This window comes from Macrotis lagotis, chromosome X, assembly GCF_037893015.1.
Source record: "Macrotis lagotis isolate mMagLag1 chromosome X, bilby.v1.9.chrom.fasta, whole genome shotgun sequence".
Classification (NCBI taxonomy): Eukaryota; Metazoa; Chordata; class Mammalia; order Peramelemorphia; family Peramelidae; genus Macrotis; species Macrotis lagotis.
The window spans coordinates 285128916-285146343 of NC_133666.1; the positions used below are offsets into that span (position 1 = coordinate 285128916).

Sequence of the window (17428 nt, forward strand, 5' to 3'; positions counted from 1 at the left end):
AAGAAGTCTGTGAGTCTCCATTTCTGAACACCCATGATTTGTGTTATGGTGGGACTTAGCCAGCCCCTCCTTTAAAAACAGGATTTCCTGGAATTGTGCACCAGTCCTGCAAACCAGCTAACTGGCTCATACTGTGGCATGGCCCATCATCATCACAACAAAGTTGTTATATAAAGTACCTCCTTATACTCAGAGGCATTTATACTACAAAGCCCTCTGAGCCATCCAGGAATTAAGGAGTTTTTTTTAAAAAGAAACTTCCCCTGCTAATCATCTTTTGGAAGGACAAGCCTCAGGTATTTTGTTTTTTCTTTTTCTTTTCTTTTTTTAGGTACCAAAAGACATAGACTCTGAGGTACAAGACTGTGGTGGGAAAGTATAGCTACCATCATACTCCAAGCAAGGAAGCATTAGACCTGCAGGAAGGGCAATGGGAATTGAGAGAGAACAATGAAAAGAAACTTTGGATCCCCAGAATGGGATTGTTGGAATAGAGAGTAGGGGGTAAAGGAAAAAATAATGGAATAAATAAGAACAGAAGAGCCTGAGCTTAGGCAAGGAGGACTCTGAGTTCTGGGACTGTGGTTGGGAGAAGTCTCTGACCCCAGGAAGTCAATCTTAGCAGAGCCAGAAACTAGTCTTCCATCAACCTCAGCTACTCCAATTCAATAAATGCTTCTTAAATTGAATTTAAATACTTGCTATGTGCTCAGTCCAGGGAATACAAAGAAAAGAAATGATAATCATCCCTCAAAGAACTCACAATTTATTGTGCCCTTGTTCTGCCTCCCCACAACCATATTATGTTAAGCCCCTCTTTTGTTGTTGTCTTTTTTTTGATCCATGACTCTTCATCACCTCATTGGGGTATTCTTGGCAAAGATACTGGAATGCTTTGTCATTTCTTTTTCCAGCTCATTTTTACTGATGAGGAAAATGAGACAAATAAGGTTCAATGACTTGCCTAGGTCACACAACTAGAATGTATCTAAGGCCAGATTTGAACTCAGGAAGGTGGGGCTTTCTGACTATCTGCTTCAACCCCAATTGACCCTCAATTCTCTCTAAACTGCCCAATTTATTTACATTGAGGGAATGAGAGTTACTGCCAAGCTAAAAGTTTACCACCTAGAAGCCAAGGTCATACAATAGCCTCCTGAGCTATTGCTACTCACCCACTTTGACCATCAAACAGGCAAGAAATGCTCGCTTGTTTTTCTAACCATGTTCTCAGAATCCAACCAAGTCTGCTTGCTGGTGCAGTTCCCTTTGTGGTCAATGGAATGTAATTGGGCAGATAATTGGCTGGGATGGAGACTGTAGTCTGCAGCCAGGGAGTGACCCTGTCCATGACCTTGGTTTCCCTCTTTCCTTAACCTTACTGTTGCTCAGAGCCTAAATACCACACTGTGAGAGGTTACATTCTCACTTTCCTCAGTCTCACAGACCAGAAATTTCTTTTGTTTGTTTGTTTAAAAATTTCCCTCTCCTATCCTTAATCAGGTAATTTTAAAATCAGATAATTTTGGAATCCTAATAGAGCAAGGATGAGTGGGGCAAAAACCCTAGATCCCTGATCAGAAATCCCTCAGAAATTTATACCTTCTTCAAAAGGAGAATTCAAACTCAGTTACTATTCAATAAGTTCCTACTGTGTCAGACATCATAAACAAAGATAGAAGTAGTCTCTGCCCTCAGGGAGTTTATAGTCTACTGGTGAGAATTAACAAGTCTAGAGATGAGTAGAGACAAAATAAATACAAAATAATAGGAAGAGTTATTAACAACTGGGAAATTAGGATAGATCGTATTGCCTTCCCAGAAGTGGCACTTGAGTTCTAAAAAAGAGCTAAAGATTCCATACAGCAGAGGTGAGGAGACAGAGCATTCCAGGCTTAGCCAACACCTGGGGGAGGAAATAAAAGCATCAAGAAACCCAATACCTCTTGAGGATATCTGGATTGTTGTAGGTGAGGTAACTCCTGCCAATAAACTGTGGGATCTCGATGGTATCTGTGATAGCTGAGAAAAAACATAATTGAGGTGAGATAGGTGAGTAATTCTAAGAAAAGACACTAGGTTAATGTGCACATCCCTTAGACCTAAGAGTCAACCTTAAGGTGGGAAATTACAAAAAAAAAATCAGCTGGGGATACTCTGATATTAAGCACCTCAATAGCTCTTCCTTCTTGGTAGCACATTCTTACCAAGCCTTCCCCTATCCTGGCTGCCTGGCATTAGTGTGTCCTGATTGGTTCTTTCTCCCAGTTTGTTAATCAGTGTTAGCTAAATGGTGCTCTGCTAATTGCCACCTATCTTGATTGACATGCAAGTGTCACTGACCACTCTTAGGCAGAGCAAATCTCTCTGGCATGTACTTGTTCTATGTGTAATCTGTCAAAACCAGGCCTATTCAGAATCATTTTTTTTTTTGTGGTCAAGGAGTAGGTCTCAGGCCATATGCTAAGTATCTGAGGGGAAGCTTGGCTCTTCTCCCAGGCAGGAAGACAAAATAATCCCCACTGGCCTATTAGGACTTTTTCTTTGAAACCAGTCTACCCTAGAATCAATCTAAGGATGTCCTCAAATGAATGGTAGTATGCTTATTGAAATTATAATAGAACCAGCACAGGTTCTCCAAAAGATTAGTTGGGGGAGGGTGGAAGAAGAAATATATTATTGTTTTCTGTGGAAGCCCAACTTTAGACAGGAATCAGCTGATCCACAAAGTAATCAAAGATTCTGGGCTATGCTACCAGTGCCTCAGAAAAGAGATTGGGGAGAAAGACAAAGAAAAGGAAAAGAAGTAAGGAGTGAAGGAAAAGGAGTACCCAAAAACCAACAAAGACGAGGCAAGTAAAAGAGAAAAGTAGTAGAAAAAAGAATGGAGAGCTGAAACAGTGCAAATGAAGGGGAAAGCAGGGGAGATCAAGGAAGAGAAGATGCAGAGAAAGGAAAGAAGAGGAAGAGAAATAAGGGACAAAGAATATCATAAAGACAAAAACAAAGCAAAGAGAAGAGGGAAGGTAGAGGAGCAAAAGTTTGGTAGAAAAATGAAAAGGGGTTGAACATAAAGAAACATGAAAGCAGGAGAAGGAAATAGTATGAAAAAAGAAAAGGAAAGAAATGGGGAAAATGAGAGGGGGGGATAAAGGGGGAGAGAAGAGACACTAACAGAGACAGAGAACGAAAGAGATTGGCCCAAGGAGGAACAAAAAATTACTTAGAATCACAAACATCTTGTTTCAGATAATTGATGATGAAAGGAAAGAAGGGCAAGTATATTCTGACTCTGACTCAATCTTCCAAAATGAACTGAACTAAACACAAACCAAGGGGCCCCTGCTTAGTTCTGGCTTGCCCCCAGGGTGGATTTTACAGCCATGCCAAATCCCTGCTGTTGTTGGCCAAGGATGCTAAGTCCAGGGCCAAGAGACCTTTTCCTGGACTTATTTAAATGGTCTGAATGTACTTGTCACACACCAGCCCTGTAAGAGAGGCTCAAAAATGCAGGCTTGAGGATTACAGCTCAAAGTTCAACTGTCTGTTGATCCCCTATGGCAAGGCAGGCTGTTCCTTGGTATCTGCTGAGAGGCAAGCATGTGTTCCCTCTTTAGGATTGATCTCTATAGCCCTTCTATAAATGGGATGGGCCCTCCATTGACGGTAGTATAAATAGGCAGGTATAAGGGCTAGCATAGAATGACAGTCAAACCCAGGTTAGGAATTGGGTTTGGCAACTCCAGATTTCCAGGGGGGGATTGTGTTTTTGTAACTTAGATTTTTTTTTTTTTGTAACTTAGATTAAGTAAATGTTACTTACATTCCCGAGGTTCCGTGTTACAGTTTCATTCTGACTAAACCCCTCTGACCTTGTAAGTATTGTGATTTGCATGGACCCCAAGTGGAGGGGGAGATGGGGTACCTCTGGAGAGTTGTTTTCACAAATAGCCCTCTCCTTGTAGAACCTATTGTACTTACTGTTGAGGCAGTAATTCCCACACTCTGCAGGGGGCCAGCATAAAACAAAATAAGGAGAGTCAGAACCTCACAGTCATTATAATATCATGTAATACTAGCTAGTCCCATTTCCTGCTGGGTTCTCAAGAAAGAGCCTTCCTATTACTGCCAAGTGGGTGAGAGGCAAAATTCACTCTCTAGGGCCCCAACATTTTCAAGTAGGCCAGATGCAGATTAAAATATAATTGGGAAATGTTTAACAAAATAAATGAAAATACAATAACACATCAATAATGCTAATTTGTGGTTTTCTAAGTCAACATGTGACCCACAGAGATTCAGTTCTATTTGAGTTGAACACCACTGGCTACTGATATAGACAGTACTGAGTGTCAGCTCCAACAGAAATGGTTAGAAGCTTCCTTTTCCCAGTTGATCCATTGTTACTACTTTCAAGTAATTTATATTCCCTAGGTTCCATGTTATAATATCACTCTGACTAAACTCTTCTAGTCTTGTAAGCATTGTGAATTGCAAAGAGTAGAGATTTAATAAATATTTGTTAAACTTAACAGTAAAATCTTTGTAGCAGAGCTCTAGATAAACTTGTAAAGGTTTAATTAACTTATGCAGCTCAGCTCAGTATGGAGAAAGTGCAAAAGACAAAAGAGCACAAAGAATAGAAGAAAGGAATAATCCATGACAGGTACTTCCTTTTTCCCCCCTGACTTCCTAGGTGTCAAAATTATCTGAGTAGCAAATAATTTGCAAGGGACCCTAGATATGTTTGTACTTTAGTGAACAAAGGATAGGTAGGCTTTTTTCTGGCATAAAAGGTAGAAATCAATTAATAAATCAATCAAGGATTTTTTAGGTACTTGTCTTATGCCTAACTGTATTAGAAGCTGGAAACCCAAATACAATTAAGGTGACTAAGGAACATGCTTTGTGAGTAGCAGATGAGATAAATCATGGATTAATCATGGAATTTTAGAGTTAGAAGAGACCTTAGAATTATTTCCTGCAGAGTTATGCATAATTAAAGTTTTTGTAAATGGAGTCATTTTTAAATTTTCTAGGTGAGCTGACTTCTTCATAGAATTATTAGGGTTAGAAAGGACCATGGAGGTCCTCAACTTCCTATTCCATATAGACATTACCTTTATAACAATCCCTGGTCATCCCTGCTCCATGCCCATCCCTTACCCCATCCCCAAACACTCCCAGTGTCAGAGCGTTCACAAATTTATAAGGCAACCCATTCTAACTTTGGACAGCTCTAAATTTTAGGAATATGCCTTTTCCTGAGACAAAAGCTACCTCCCTGTAACTCCCACCCATTAATACTAATTCTATTCCCTAAAGTTACAAAGAATAGATTTCATTCTTCTTCCATACCTGTTAATTCCCAAGTTTAAAGTCAGTGGTCATGGTCCTCCTTTCTTTATTCCAGTATTCTCTCTTTAGCTTAAACATTCCCCAAGTCTTTCATCTGTTTCAAAGTGCTGGCAATGAATTTATTAGTAAAGAGTAAAACAACCACCTAATTTATATATGTGAGTTTTTAATCTGGGGTCCACCTGCATTGAAGCTATTTTTCCTTGTCACTTAGTTTTTATTCGTGTCCAACTCAGTATGAGATGGGGAAAGATACTGGAGTGGTTTTCCATTTCCTTTGCCAGCTCATTTGACAGATGAGGAAATTGAGGCAATCATGGTTAAGTAACTTTCCCAGAGTCCCATGGCTAAAAGATATCTGAAATCAAATCTGAACTCAGATCTTCCTGACACTGGCACTCTATCCACTGTGGCACTGAGTTACCCTATTTTTCTAACTCTTAAAAAAAACCTGGAATTATGACATGAAACTACTCAAAACAACTGGAAACTCATTATCCAAGTCAGGAATACCAACACTGCATCAGTATTGATGAGAACATGTTCAGAGCTTTTGACAGAGAGCTTAGTGAAGGACCCAATTTTGATAACTGCCTTTCTATCCACTTCAGTGAAGCCGAGGAGCCAAGTGTACAATCTTAGGAACAGTCAATGGAGCAACACCTCCACCTAGTGATCATCTGAATTACTAATTTCTAAGCTGCCTTCAGAGAAGTGTCCCCGAGTGCACAGAATCCTGAGCCAAAAGGGATGGGACTATTCTGGTTGCTTTCTCAAGTGACTTTGAGCTCCACTTAAAGCCCAAGAGGTTTAAAGGTTTTGGCACCATATGAAAAACCTAGATGCTGGAGATGCCAGGATCAGTCATAGAAGTTATAGGTGGCAAGGATTTGAGAGCGGGAGGGTAAGCCAGTTTTTGTATACTCATATCTCTCCTCCATTCACTTATTTGGTCTTAGAAACTGTCAGTAGCTGCTGATACCCAGTAGAGAGACCTTGGGACAGGACTTGGAATAGGTAAATTTATAGATGGGAAGGAGAAAGGGTAAGTTCTGAAATTTAGGAAATGTAAGGCTTAAGTTGGAGGTAAGGCAAAGAAAAAATATATATAGTTTTACTTGGACTGGTCCTGAGCTCTTAATGGCACAATGGAAGCCTGAAGTTCCATCCAACTAAAAGAGCCTTTGCACCCTCCCATGTGAAATTCCTCCCAGAGATACAGAACTGTGGGGAATTCCTTTTATACAGGGTGTCAGGTGCCTGTCAGATGGCAAGGAATGCTTTCCATCTATGATCCTGCTTAGGTTCTGGTTCTCTGGCTCCCAGGTGTCTCAATAGCTGCTCTTTGGGGTGTCAATATTGGAAAATCCCATAACTCCCCCTAGTGATTTTGGTAAAGGGAACCAATTGTAGTATGTCTCCTTCAGCAGGCTTCTGCTATCTCTTTTGTAGAGAAGTTCAAGATGCGAAGTATGGTCACTCAACCTTAGGGACATAATCTCCTATCAGATGCCAGATGCTGTATGGGTTGGATGCCAGAATCTCTTCCCGTGAGGAAGAGATTTTTCTTTAAGAAGGCATCTAAGTTATCTTTTTAATGTGTATGTTTCATTGGGCTCTAATTTGTTGTTTAAGCTTTTGTAAGGAATTAAGCAGTAAAGAAACAGTGAGTTCTGAATTCCAAATCGGTTATTAGATTGGAATAGGGGAAAGCCCCCTCAAACCTCTAAAACATTTATAAATAAGGAGGACCCTGCTGAGTAAGACCAGGATTTCAGGATTCTGTCTATGAAAACAGCATCAGAAATATATTGTGGGAGAGCCTTGTCCTCCCAAATTTGAGCCTCAAAATTCTTAATGTACCCCAGTAAATTTTTACTTTCTCTAATAGTCTAATTACTGAATGATTATACATACACACACATATGAACATACATATTGAAGGTTTGCAATGTGTTTAGCATGCATTTACCTCAATGGATTCTTACTTTGAGATAGATATTAGTTATTATTTCTATTTTATAAATGAAGAAATCAAGACTAAGAGAAATTTAACAACTTTCCCATAATCACACAAATAGTAAATGTCAAAGCTAAAATACAAGCCCAAATCTCTCTTGACTTCAAGTCCAATACTCATAAATTTATCTAGACCAGAAGAATGTAAATTGCTTGAGAGTAGGAGCTGTCTCTTTAGCACTTAGGTATAGTGCCTGTACAAGTGAATACTTAATAAATTTTTGTTGCTTTGCTTTCTTATTTTTCTTTCACACTGGGTAATGGAAATATGTAGTGAAAAGATGCAAGAGAGGAAGGAAAAATGGAAAGAGGAAAGAAAGGGAGAAAGAAAGAGGAGGAGGAGGAAGAGAAGGAGGAGAAAGAGGAAAAGAAGGAGAAAGGGATAGAATAAGAGAGGGAGGGAAGGAGAAAGGAATGATAGGAAGAAAGAAGAGAGCTAAAAAGAAAAAAGGGAGGAAGAAATGAAGGAAGAATTTTCAGGGGACAGGATTATTGCTTGGCATTGATGGAATGATGATAATAGAGAATTGAGAGAAAGGAGAACTACTCAAATCTTTTTTCCCCCTTCTATTTTCTCCAGTAAGAATAAAGATTTTTAGACTAGACAATATTCGAATAAATAGGTTTTATTATTTCACTCATGGGGGCATGCCTTTCATCTATACAATTTACAATTCTCCCATCCCTCTTTATCCCTTGCCACCTTTGTTTATAGGTGCAGAAGGTTTTCCTCCAGGTCTTTTCAAATCTCATGGGTTCTGGTGGATCACTTTCATCATACAAGTATTGCTCATTGCTCTCACTACATGATTCAAAACTCACCTCCTTTTCTGATTATGCATTCCCAAATAATAACCTTTATATTGCTTTTTGTTTGAAGATTATTGTTTTACTTGTTGTATGTTCTATTTTCACTTACTATGTATCTTTTCATTGACTTTTCAGGTCATCTACAAATTTGATTCTTTTCTCTCTCTATCTCTCTCTCTATCTTTTTTTTTTTTTGAGATTGTATTTCTCTCCAGACTGGAACTGCAAGGGTCACTTGTGGTCCTAAGCCCACTCTGATGAGCAATAGGAGCTTTAAGCAGTTTTGCTGACCTGAGCTTGATCTCTTTACTTTAGGAAACTTTATGGTCCCCAAACTCAAAATATCTCCTAGTCTAAGCATTTCTGGTAGCAAGGATTGTAGGTATGTCAACAACAGAAGTGGGGAAACTTTTCTCTGCCAAGGGCAATTTGAATATTTATAGCATCATTCATAGGTTATATTATTTAATTAATTCATTCCTAAAAAACTACTAGATTTATTGAATTTCAAGTTCTGCCTGCAGTTGCCTTGGCATCACAAAGATAATACAATCCATGGGCCAGAGGTTCCCCATCTACCATGTTGATTCTTCAGACATTATAAGTCAAGACTCACAACTATATAACATCACTGGAATAATGTTTGTTTTAAAAGGTGGTTTTTTGCAATGGGGAAGGGCTTGGAATTGTTAAAGGCACTGCATAGTTTCCTAAATACAATCCAGTCTGCTCTTTTCTGCCTGCTCAATTCTGGACTCAACTCATTGTCCATCTGCAGAGACTATTCCAGCTAAATATTGATATAATGATTCAATGGTCTTATCATTAAACTGTAAATCACAATGAACACTAAGCATTTTTCATCCACTTAGTTTTTCCTATGTGGGTTTTCAGGCTGATTTAATTTCAATAATCATGGTTTTCATTGAAGATTCTATATTTTAGAACCTAATGTAGTCAGTATTATTTGCAGATAGGGGTATCTGAAAGGTTTTGCCATTTACACTCTTCGTGATACTATTTTAAATTACTTTGGAACATACGGTTTCCCATTTTATGTCTTTCTTGACATTAATAATTCATTGGTGATTAAAGTGGGAACTCTGCAACTGAATTTATCAAGGAATCTTATAAGATCTTAACATACACAAGAGAGAACATCTAGGGTTGTGTTTGGTTCTACTCCTCTCAAAGGCTTTTTATGTAATTAATAAATGACAAACAGAGTGTGATCTTTTGTTCTTCATACTTTTTCAAGAGTGTGATTGCAAATTCCTGATCTGCTGTTGAAAACAGCCTGCAGGGGTGGCTAGGAGGTGTAGTGGATAAAGCACCAGCCCTGGAGTCAGGAGTACCTGGGTTCAAATCTGGTCTCAGACACTTAATTACCTAGCTGTGTGGCCTTGGGCAAGCCACTTAACCCCATTTGCCTTGCAAAAACATAACAAAAAAAAAAACTAAAAAAAAAATGGCCTGCAAAAACTTGAGTATTCCTTTTATTTGTAGCAAGGTTGCCTCTGTGTGTGTGTGTGTGTGTGTGTGTGTATGACATTCTCATTAAGATTTTACAAGAAAAAGAAATCAGGTATATATTGATGGACTCTCAATTACCTTTTTGAGAGTAGAAATAAAATCAAATTCTCTCATTTCCCCCCCCCCCGAGATAATCTCTCAATGCTTTCAAAATTTTGTTTTGTCCAACATGGAATTCTTTTTTAATTGTATTGACTACAAAGATGGTCTGCCATTAGAAATTACTTGCAAAATTATGACATTTTCCCCTTTCCAGACTTTCACCAAGAATATACCTTATACATCTATAGAGAATTCTCTTAGAGATAATGATGAGAAGTCAGGCGTATAGGAGAGCAATTCTTAATATTCATTCAACTATTTTGGAGGATATTAATATTGTCCGTGCCTTTTTCTATTATCTAGTGTCTTCACCTTCCTTAAACATTTTGTCAAACAATCTCTGTGCTTTCAAGACTGTGACATGTTCAGCATGGATTCCCTCAGGCTGTGTTTGCTATTGTCCAGTTATTCTTGAAATTTCATTTCCTTAAGTGCCATTGGTATCGAGGTGTTCTGGTCCCATATGTGATGCTTCCACTGCATGAATGATGAAAATTGATTTAATAAATGTTGAAAAATTGTTTCCATGTGCCTTTGTTGTATGCCTGCCTGTTCCATCTATGATAAGTCTTGGAAAAGTTGTTACTCTCATGATAAGTTTTTGCAAATTTTTTCAATCTTTTTACTTTTTTTTAAAATTTTTTTTGCAAGGCAAATGGGGCTAAGTGGCTTGCCCAAGGCCACACAGCTAGGTAATTATTAAGTGTCTGAGGCCAGATTTGAACTCAGGTACTCCTGACTCCAGGGCAAGTGCTCTATCCACTGTACCACCTAGCTGACCCTGCAAATTTTTTTTCATCTTATTGCTTCTCATTGTTTAATGAGATTCATAATTGGCTCTTCCATTGTTGTAAAAATGAGTTTTTGTTTTAAACTGGTGACTGTCTCTTGGCTTGACAAGGAGATAAAAGTATTTGCTGTCTAATGTGGTTTGTAGGATCTTTTGTTCTGCCTGTCTGAATGACTATTGCACTCCAGGTCAGCTATTAGAAATAGTAATAATCTAGGACAATATCTTAGTCTTTTTCTTTTTTCTACTTTCTTGGACCAAAGGCTTATTTGAGAAGGTTAGATTACAGTTGTTGCAAATGAATGTATTCTTTTTATTTTTATCTTCTCTTCTAATTTGGTGCTGATTCTTTGATCTCTACTTTTTTTACACAGCTAGTAGGTTCTACAATGGTTCCCACAATAATAACTAGATTTTCCCATTTATTAGGATACAATCAATTAATTTTTCCGTGGGTTTGCATGTTATTGGTATTCAACATTTTCAGAGGCTACTTTAGTACAAAAAAGTATTTATTATATATAGGTGTATTTTTTCTTGTAATCTGAATATATAGCTGTATTTCTGTTTGTTGTAATCTGAACTATATTTTCAAACATTTTTCACTATTCATCCCTATACCCATCTTTGCATAGAAATTACTGATAAAATATCCATTGACTTGTTTGGAGGATCTTTTCAAGTTCTTCAATGAATTTCTCCATGTCTTTTTTTTTTTTTTTTGCTTATGTACCTCACAGGTAATGCAAAATGATATGACTAGCTGTACTATGAAATATTTCTTATTGCCTTTGGGCCCACAATGAAACCAACTCCTTTATCTTTCCAAGGAAACTCTGTGATTCATTCTTTCATGTAGTTATAACATTCTTTTGTCTTATAGTTTTTTTATTGTGACGATGTTAGTATTAATACCAGTGAGTCCATCCAAGAATATGTCCATCTAACTGACACTGAACAAACGTCTAAAATAGATTTTTTCACTTAGTACACATTTTTGTGATTTTAATACCCTCTATACGTTTCGCCTAGATTATCAACTGCCATTATACAAATGCAAGGGGACCATATAGAAATGAGGGCCATTTAATTTTTTTTTCTTTGTTGCATCAATTGCCATGCCCTCATCTTGAGGGCAACCTACTGGTAACAAGTCTCTTCCATTGTTAGTTAGTAAATGGGGATATTTAGCCTGAAAAAGAAAAAGTTATGATGAGTGACTTCAAGAATTTAAAGGACTATGAAAGGGAAGGGGGATTACAATTATTTTTCTTGGTTCCAAAATGCCGACGTCAGAGCAATAGATGAATCTTGTAAATAGGTAAATTTGGTTCTACATAGCTCCTAAACAGAACTGTCCAGAGTGGAATGAGCTGCTTTGAGAGGTGACAAACAACCTGTTACTGTAGATATTCAGGAAGTCTAGATGGCCACTTGTCAGAGGTAAATGTTTGTGTATATATGTGACTTGGGTAAGGGATAGGGAATTCCGATTCATTCACATTTTGGACTAGATAGTCTCAGAAGTGCCCTCTCTGGGATTTTTCTGATTTTTAAATGAAATTTAGTTTCTTTCTCAATCAACCAATCAAAAATATTTTATTAATTACCAACTTTAGGTGTCTGATAATAGCTTGTTAAATGTTACTATTTCAATAAATTTTACTGTTGGAATATTTTTTCCTATGCAATTACAAATTCCAAGTACTGATTTAAAAGTGAAAATCTTTTTTTTTTAGATTTTACAAGGCAATGGGGTTAAGTGACTTGCCCAAGGCCACACAGCTAGGTAATTATTAAGTGTCTGAGGCTGGATTTGAACTCAGTTACTCCTGACTCCAGGGCAAGTGCTCTATCCACTGTGCCACCTAGCTGCTCCAAAAAGTGAAAATCTTAATGTTTCACCTGGAGGGTAGATAGTACAAAGACTGGAAAAAAGTTGTCAGCAGTCCCAACCATATCTTGACCCCTGCTGATTCTCCCATGCCATACTTAAAGGGGTTAGGAATGATGAGATATAAACTGTCATGTCATAGTTATAAACAAGCCCTCCTGGTGATAGTGGACTGATAAAAGATGACTGTGCTAGCTGTGGCATTCTCACTTAGTAAGCACAAAGACATATTGTATAGCAGAGCTGACAGATGCTCCTTCCACTCCTGCCATGTTTCAGGCATCTGGAAGCTGTTGCAGCAGAGGCCAGGAGGCCACGAACACCCTGCAGATCTCAGCTGCTATTTTGAGGCTTCTCTGACTTTTTCAGAAGGCTCAATCCCTGTAGAGATGTCTTTCCTAATATGAAATTATGGCACCATGAGTACATATGCTTCATATGAGCTATATCTATTGTGGGCTATATGTCTCTCTCTCTCTCTCTCTCTCTCTCTCTCTCTCTCTATATATATATATATATATATATATATATAAACACATAATACACAATAATATAAACACACATATACATATAATACACATGAGATATTATACATGTCTATACATATGTGATATTTATGTGATACATAAATACATGTATTATATATATATATATATATAAATAACATATACATGTAGCATAATTAATGTTAACAACAGGAAATAATAAAGAACAGGCTCATAAATTGTGCTTTTAGCTTTTCCTTCCAAAGACTAGTCAATTTAAATCAGTTATGCTTCTGCATAGAGTACATGTAGCACCAAGGTAGATAGCCATAAAGAATTAAGATTTAGAGTTGGAGGAGCTCTTAAGAGTCATCAAAGCCAGATTCCTTATTTTATAGATGAGGAAACGGAGGTATAGAGAAACTAAGTGATTTGCTCATGGTCACACTGGTAGTGGGTGAAAGAGCTAGGATTCAAATCCAGGGCATCTGTCCCAAGATACAGCACTTTTCCCACATAAAGGCACCGGTGGTAACCTTAATCACTGGTATTAACATATTAAAGCACAGATTAAACTTGGCTCTTAGTAAGGCTTATGAAATTCAAACATATTTTAAAGAGTCAAATGAATATAATTTTATGTATCAAAAATTCTCTAATGGAGGACTAATGTGAATACAACTCATAAATTGAACAAGTTGCTGGCTTAAAGTATAAAAAAAAGAGTAATTTGTCAAAATGCTAATTGATCTTCCCTGCTGTGAGTCACTAGCTGGCATTTTAAACATGATAGATACACCTTGAGTTTGCCAAGTAGTTTTCAAAATGCATTAGATCCACAAAATTTCTATGCTGTTTTCAAAATTTACAAACTCCTATGGTATTTGTCCTTCTCTTTCTCAAAACATCTACTTCTCTATTTGCCATTTCATGTATCAATGGATAACTAAATCTGTTAGCCTACACTATACACATAGATTTCCATGAATACCTCTTAAAATCAAAAAAAGGAAATAGAAAAGAGAATACATTGCATTTTAAAGAGTTATTTGCAAAAATTATTTTCATCCCATGTAATTTCTTTGACCAAGTGGAAGCACACACCTAATGCTCTCATGGCTGTGTCCCATAACTAGAAATTGGCCCATTTACATACAGTATCTATATTTAAGACTATTCCTAGAATTTTGGTCAGATAAACAAACTGCATAGATAGGCAATTGAGAGGGAAATATTTGTGTAGTTTTTTTTTCTGAATCAAAACCCAAGTTATCCAAATTTGAATGGCTCAAAAGTATCTTCTAATGAGTGCTTTTTCCCCCCTTTTGGTCTGTACAGGTAATTTTACATTTGGATCTTCAATAACTTCTAGTAAAAAAAGGTGTTGAAATTTTATCTGGTTTTAAATATCCAAAAACATTAACATAAAATTGTTAATAGTATAGTTAATATTAAAATATTTTTGAATTTGGACAGGGATAATTAGAAGTTATGCAGATTATGTACAATAGCACTTCTGTTTATATATATGAGCTATATTATATGTTATATCTGTTAAATGTACAGGCTTGTTTCAGTCTATGGATCAGAAGGTCTACATCCCTCTCCAACCCCCCCCCCAAACATACATGCACATATACACAATATCTTCTTTTAATAGCTCCAAATGTGTGGAGGGTTATAGCCCTATTACAATAATAGCTCAATATCTTTGTTATACCCCTTACCCCCCAAGTCAAGAAGCTGAGACTTTAACACTATTGGTGTTTACCTTTTTGGCAGTGATGCCCATCAAATCCTAAGGGACAGTCACATTCATAACCATCCTTCTTGGGTCTACAGCTGCCTCCATTGGCACAGGGGGTTCTCACACAGGGATGGGCAGTATTCTCCACATTCACACCAGAAGTAAAATCATGCTTCACATGAATGGGTCTGTCATTAAGGACGATCTTAGAATAAGAAAAAAGCAATGGAAGCATTCAGAGACCCTTTATTTGAGCTAAAACATTACTGAGTATAGTTTGAGTCAATATTTCTATAACTCTGAGTAACCCTTAAGCACAGAGATTAAATACTTCTACCATCTGCTTAGATTGCCTAATAACCTGTTGGAAATGCAAAAGATAGATTCTTAAAACCTCACTAATGATAATGCTGTTATGACACTGATATGGAACATACTCAATAGACTATATTAGAACAAAATAAACACTTTCATGATTATAAACAAAACCTTTCCAATCTATAATCCAATGCAATCCAACAAATGCTTTAACACCTACTATGTATAAGATATCATTATATGATGGTGGAATGACTGAAACTCTGTACTCAGGAAGCTGGTTATATAATGAGACAGAAACATTTTAATCAAAAAACAATGCTACATGCAAAATATAAGCACAATGGAGATATATAGGCAAAGTCTATGAAAGGTTTGAGGTAGTAGGGAGTTGGGGGCACCACACAAAGGGAAAGAACCATTTCAGTCTTTGAAAATCAGGAAAGGCCCTGGCATCTAAGCTGGGTTTTGAAGAAAAGGGGGAACTTAGGTGGAGATGGAGGTGAAAGATGCCAGCAAGAGTGAAGTCTCCTTAGGTTGCAGTGGTGGCCTAAGCAGAGGCAAAGAAGCAAGGAAGAAGATAAAAATGTGGACAGCCTAGTTTGTAAACCTAGCACATTGAAACGGTCCCAGAAATCCTAAAAACTCATAGCCTTAATTTCCTTCTCCTTTCTCATCATGGCTTCTTACTGAAGAAAACCTTTGATTTCACAAAAAGGGAAACAAATTCTGAATTGTTTCACTCTCCACTCCCTTCCCCCTTAATAAATGGATACTATTTCTCCATCTAAGAGAAAATGTGAGTTTACTTTGATATAGTAATGTCATTTCTCAGGGAATTCAGCAATATGTGTGGAGTTTTCAAGTGCAACTTCCTGCCCTGAGTATGGACTTTGGAAGACTAGATAACTCAAACTGAAAGAAAACTTAGTCTCTCTTGATTTTACTTTTCTCCTCCTCCTTCCAACTTTCTCCTGCTACCCAACCTCAGTGTCAATAGTGCAAAATCTTTCTAAAATTTCTACTCTACAAATTGGGAGTAAGGACTGTGAAACTGGGTGGAACTTGGGGGTGACTATGTTAGCTTTAGGGTAAGAACAGGGAAGGATGTAGGGGAGAGCAGATGACAGCCAATAATAAGGGAAACAATGGAAGTATCCCTAAGGAAAAATAATTTGGAGAAGAATCAAGTGTGTGGGGACCAAATGGGAAGAACAGAAAGAAGAAGTAGAAGCTAGGTGAATGAGGAAAAGGATGAATATTTCAGATATTTCTACTGTCTTCAAAATAGAAAATCACAAAGAAATGAGATAGGTGGTTAATTAACTCAGTCATATTCGGGGTTAGTCAGTCAGTCACTAAGAATTTATTAAGGGCAGCTAGGTGGCGTAGTAGTGGATAAAGCACCAGCCCTGGAGTCAGGAGTGCCTGGGTTCAAATCCAGTCTCAGACACTTAATAATTACCTAGCTGTGTGGCCTTGGGCAAGCCACTTAACCACGTTTGCCTTACAAAAAAAAGCTAAAAAAAAAAAAAGAATTTATTAAGAACTTCTATGTCAATCATTGTGCTAAGTGCTGGAGACCCAAAGCAAGGTAAAAGGGAATCCCTGCTCTCAAGGAACTCACAGACTAAAGAGGTAAATTACATAAAAAAGAACTCTGTATAAACTGCATACAGAATAAATAGAAGATAGTCAATGGAGAGAAGACATGAGCATTAAGGAGGACCAGGAAAAGCTTCCAACAGGAGGGATTTTAGCTGGGACTTGAAGGAAGCAGAAAAGCCAGGAGGCAGAGATGAGGAGGGAGAGAATGTAAGCCATGTGAATAGTCAGTGAAAATGCCCAGTCTGGAGATGAAGACCAGTGTGAAAAAACTAGAAAGGTAGGGAAGGTCCAGGTTGTGAAAGACTTTGCATACCAAACAGGATTTTATATTTGACCTTGGAGGTGATACAGGAGACCTTGGAAGTTACTGAGTAGGGAGAGTGACATGGTTAGACTAAACTCTAGGAAGATTAGTGTTGAACATTCTAGAACAGCAAACATCTGAGATAAATGAACAAATGTGAAGAAGAGATACCTTCCAGAGCTTTTAGAGTTTTTAAAATGTGGAATTGGAAGGTTCTTCCCAACTTTCTCCCCCCCCCCCCCCGCTTCATCATATCCACTTTTACTCTTTAACTCAGGGATGAAGATAAGCACCACTCCACAAGCATTAAATAAAATTTTAGTTTCCTCACATAAAAATGAGTAGGTAGAATTAGATGATCTCCAAAGATTCTTTCAACTCTATGATTCTATTGCTCGTTGATTCTATGGTTCTAGGAGATCAAGATGAACTTCGACAATATCTTAGGGGTACAGATTTA

At 37.5% G+C, this 17428-nt stretch overlaps 1 protein-coding gene and 1 long non-coding RNA gene across 3 annotated transcripts in view; one reads left to right on the forward strand and one right to left on the reverse strand.

The window, feature by feature from the left end:
- EGFLAM (EGF like, fibronectin type III and laminin G domains) overlaps window positions 1-17428 on the reverse strand; it is a 236602-nt gene that overhangs the window by 17792 nt on the left and 201382 nt on the right. For both annotated transcript variants that reach the window (XM_074207355.1, XM_074207354.1), the window contains 2 exons: window positions 14763-14943; window positions 1944-2022 (listed from right to left, as the gene is read on the reverse strand). In XM_074207355.1, coding sequence (XP_074063456.1) covers window positions 1944-2022; window positions 14763-14943 — 260 coding nt within the window. The remainder of the gene's footprint in view (window positions 1-1943; window positions 2023-14762; window positions 14944-17428) is intronic.
- LOC141502565 (uncharacterized) overlaps window positions 163-17428 on the forward strand; it is a 40092-nt gene continuing 22826 nt past the window's right edge. The window contains exon 1 of the long non-coding RNA XR_012472587.1: window positions 163-296. This is a non-coding gene — a long non-coding RNA (uncharacterized LOC141502565). The remainder of the gene's footprint in view (window positions 297-17428) is intronic.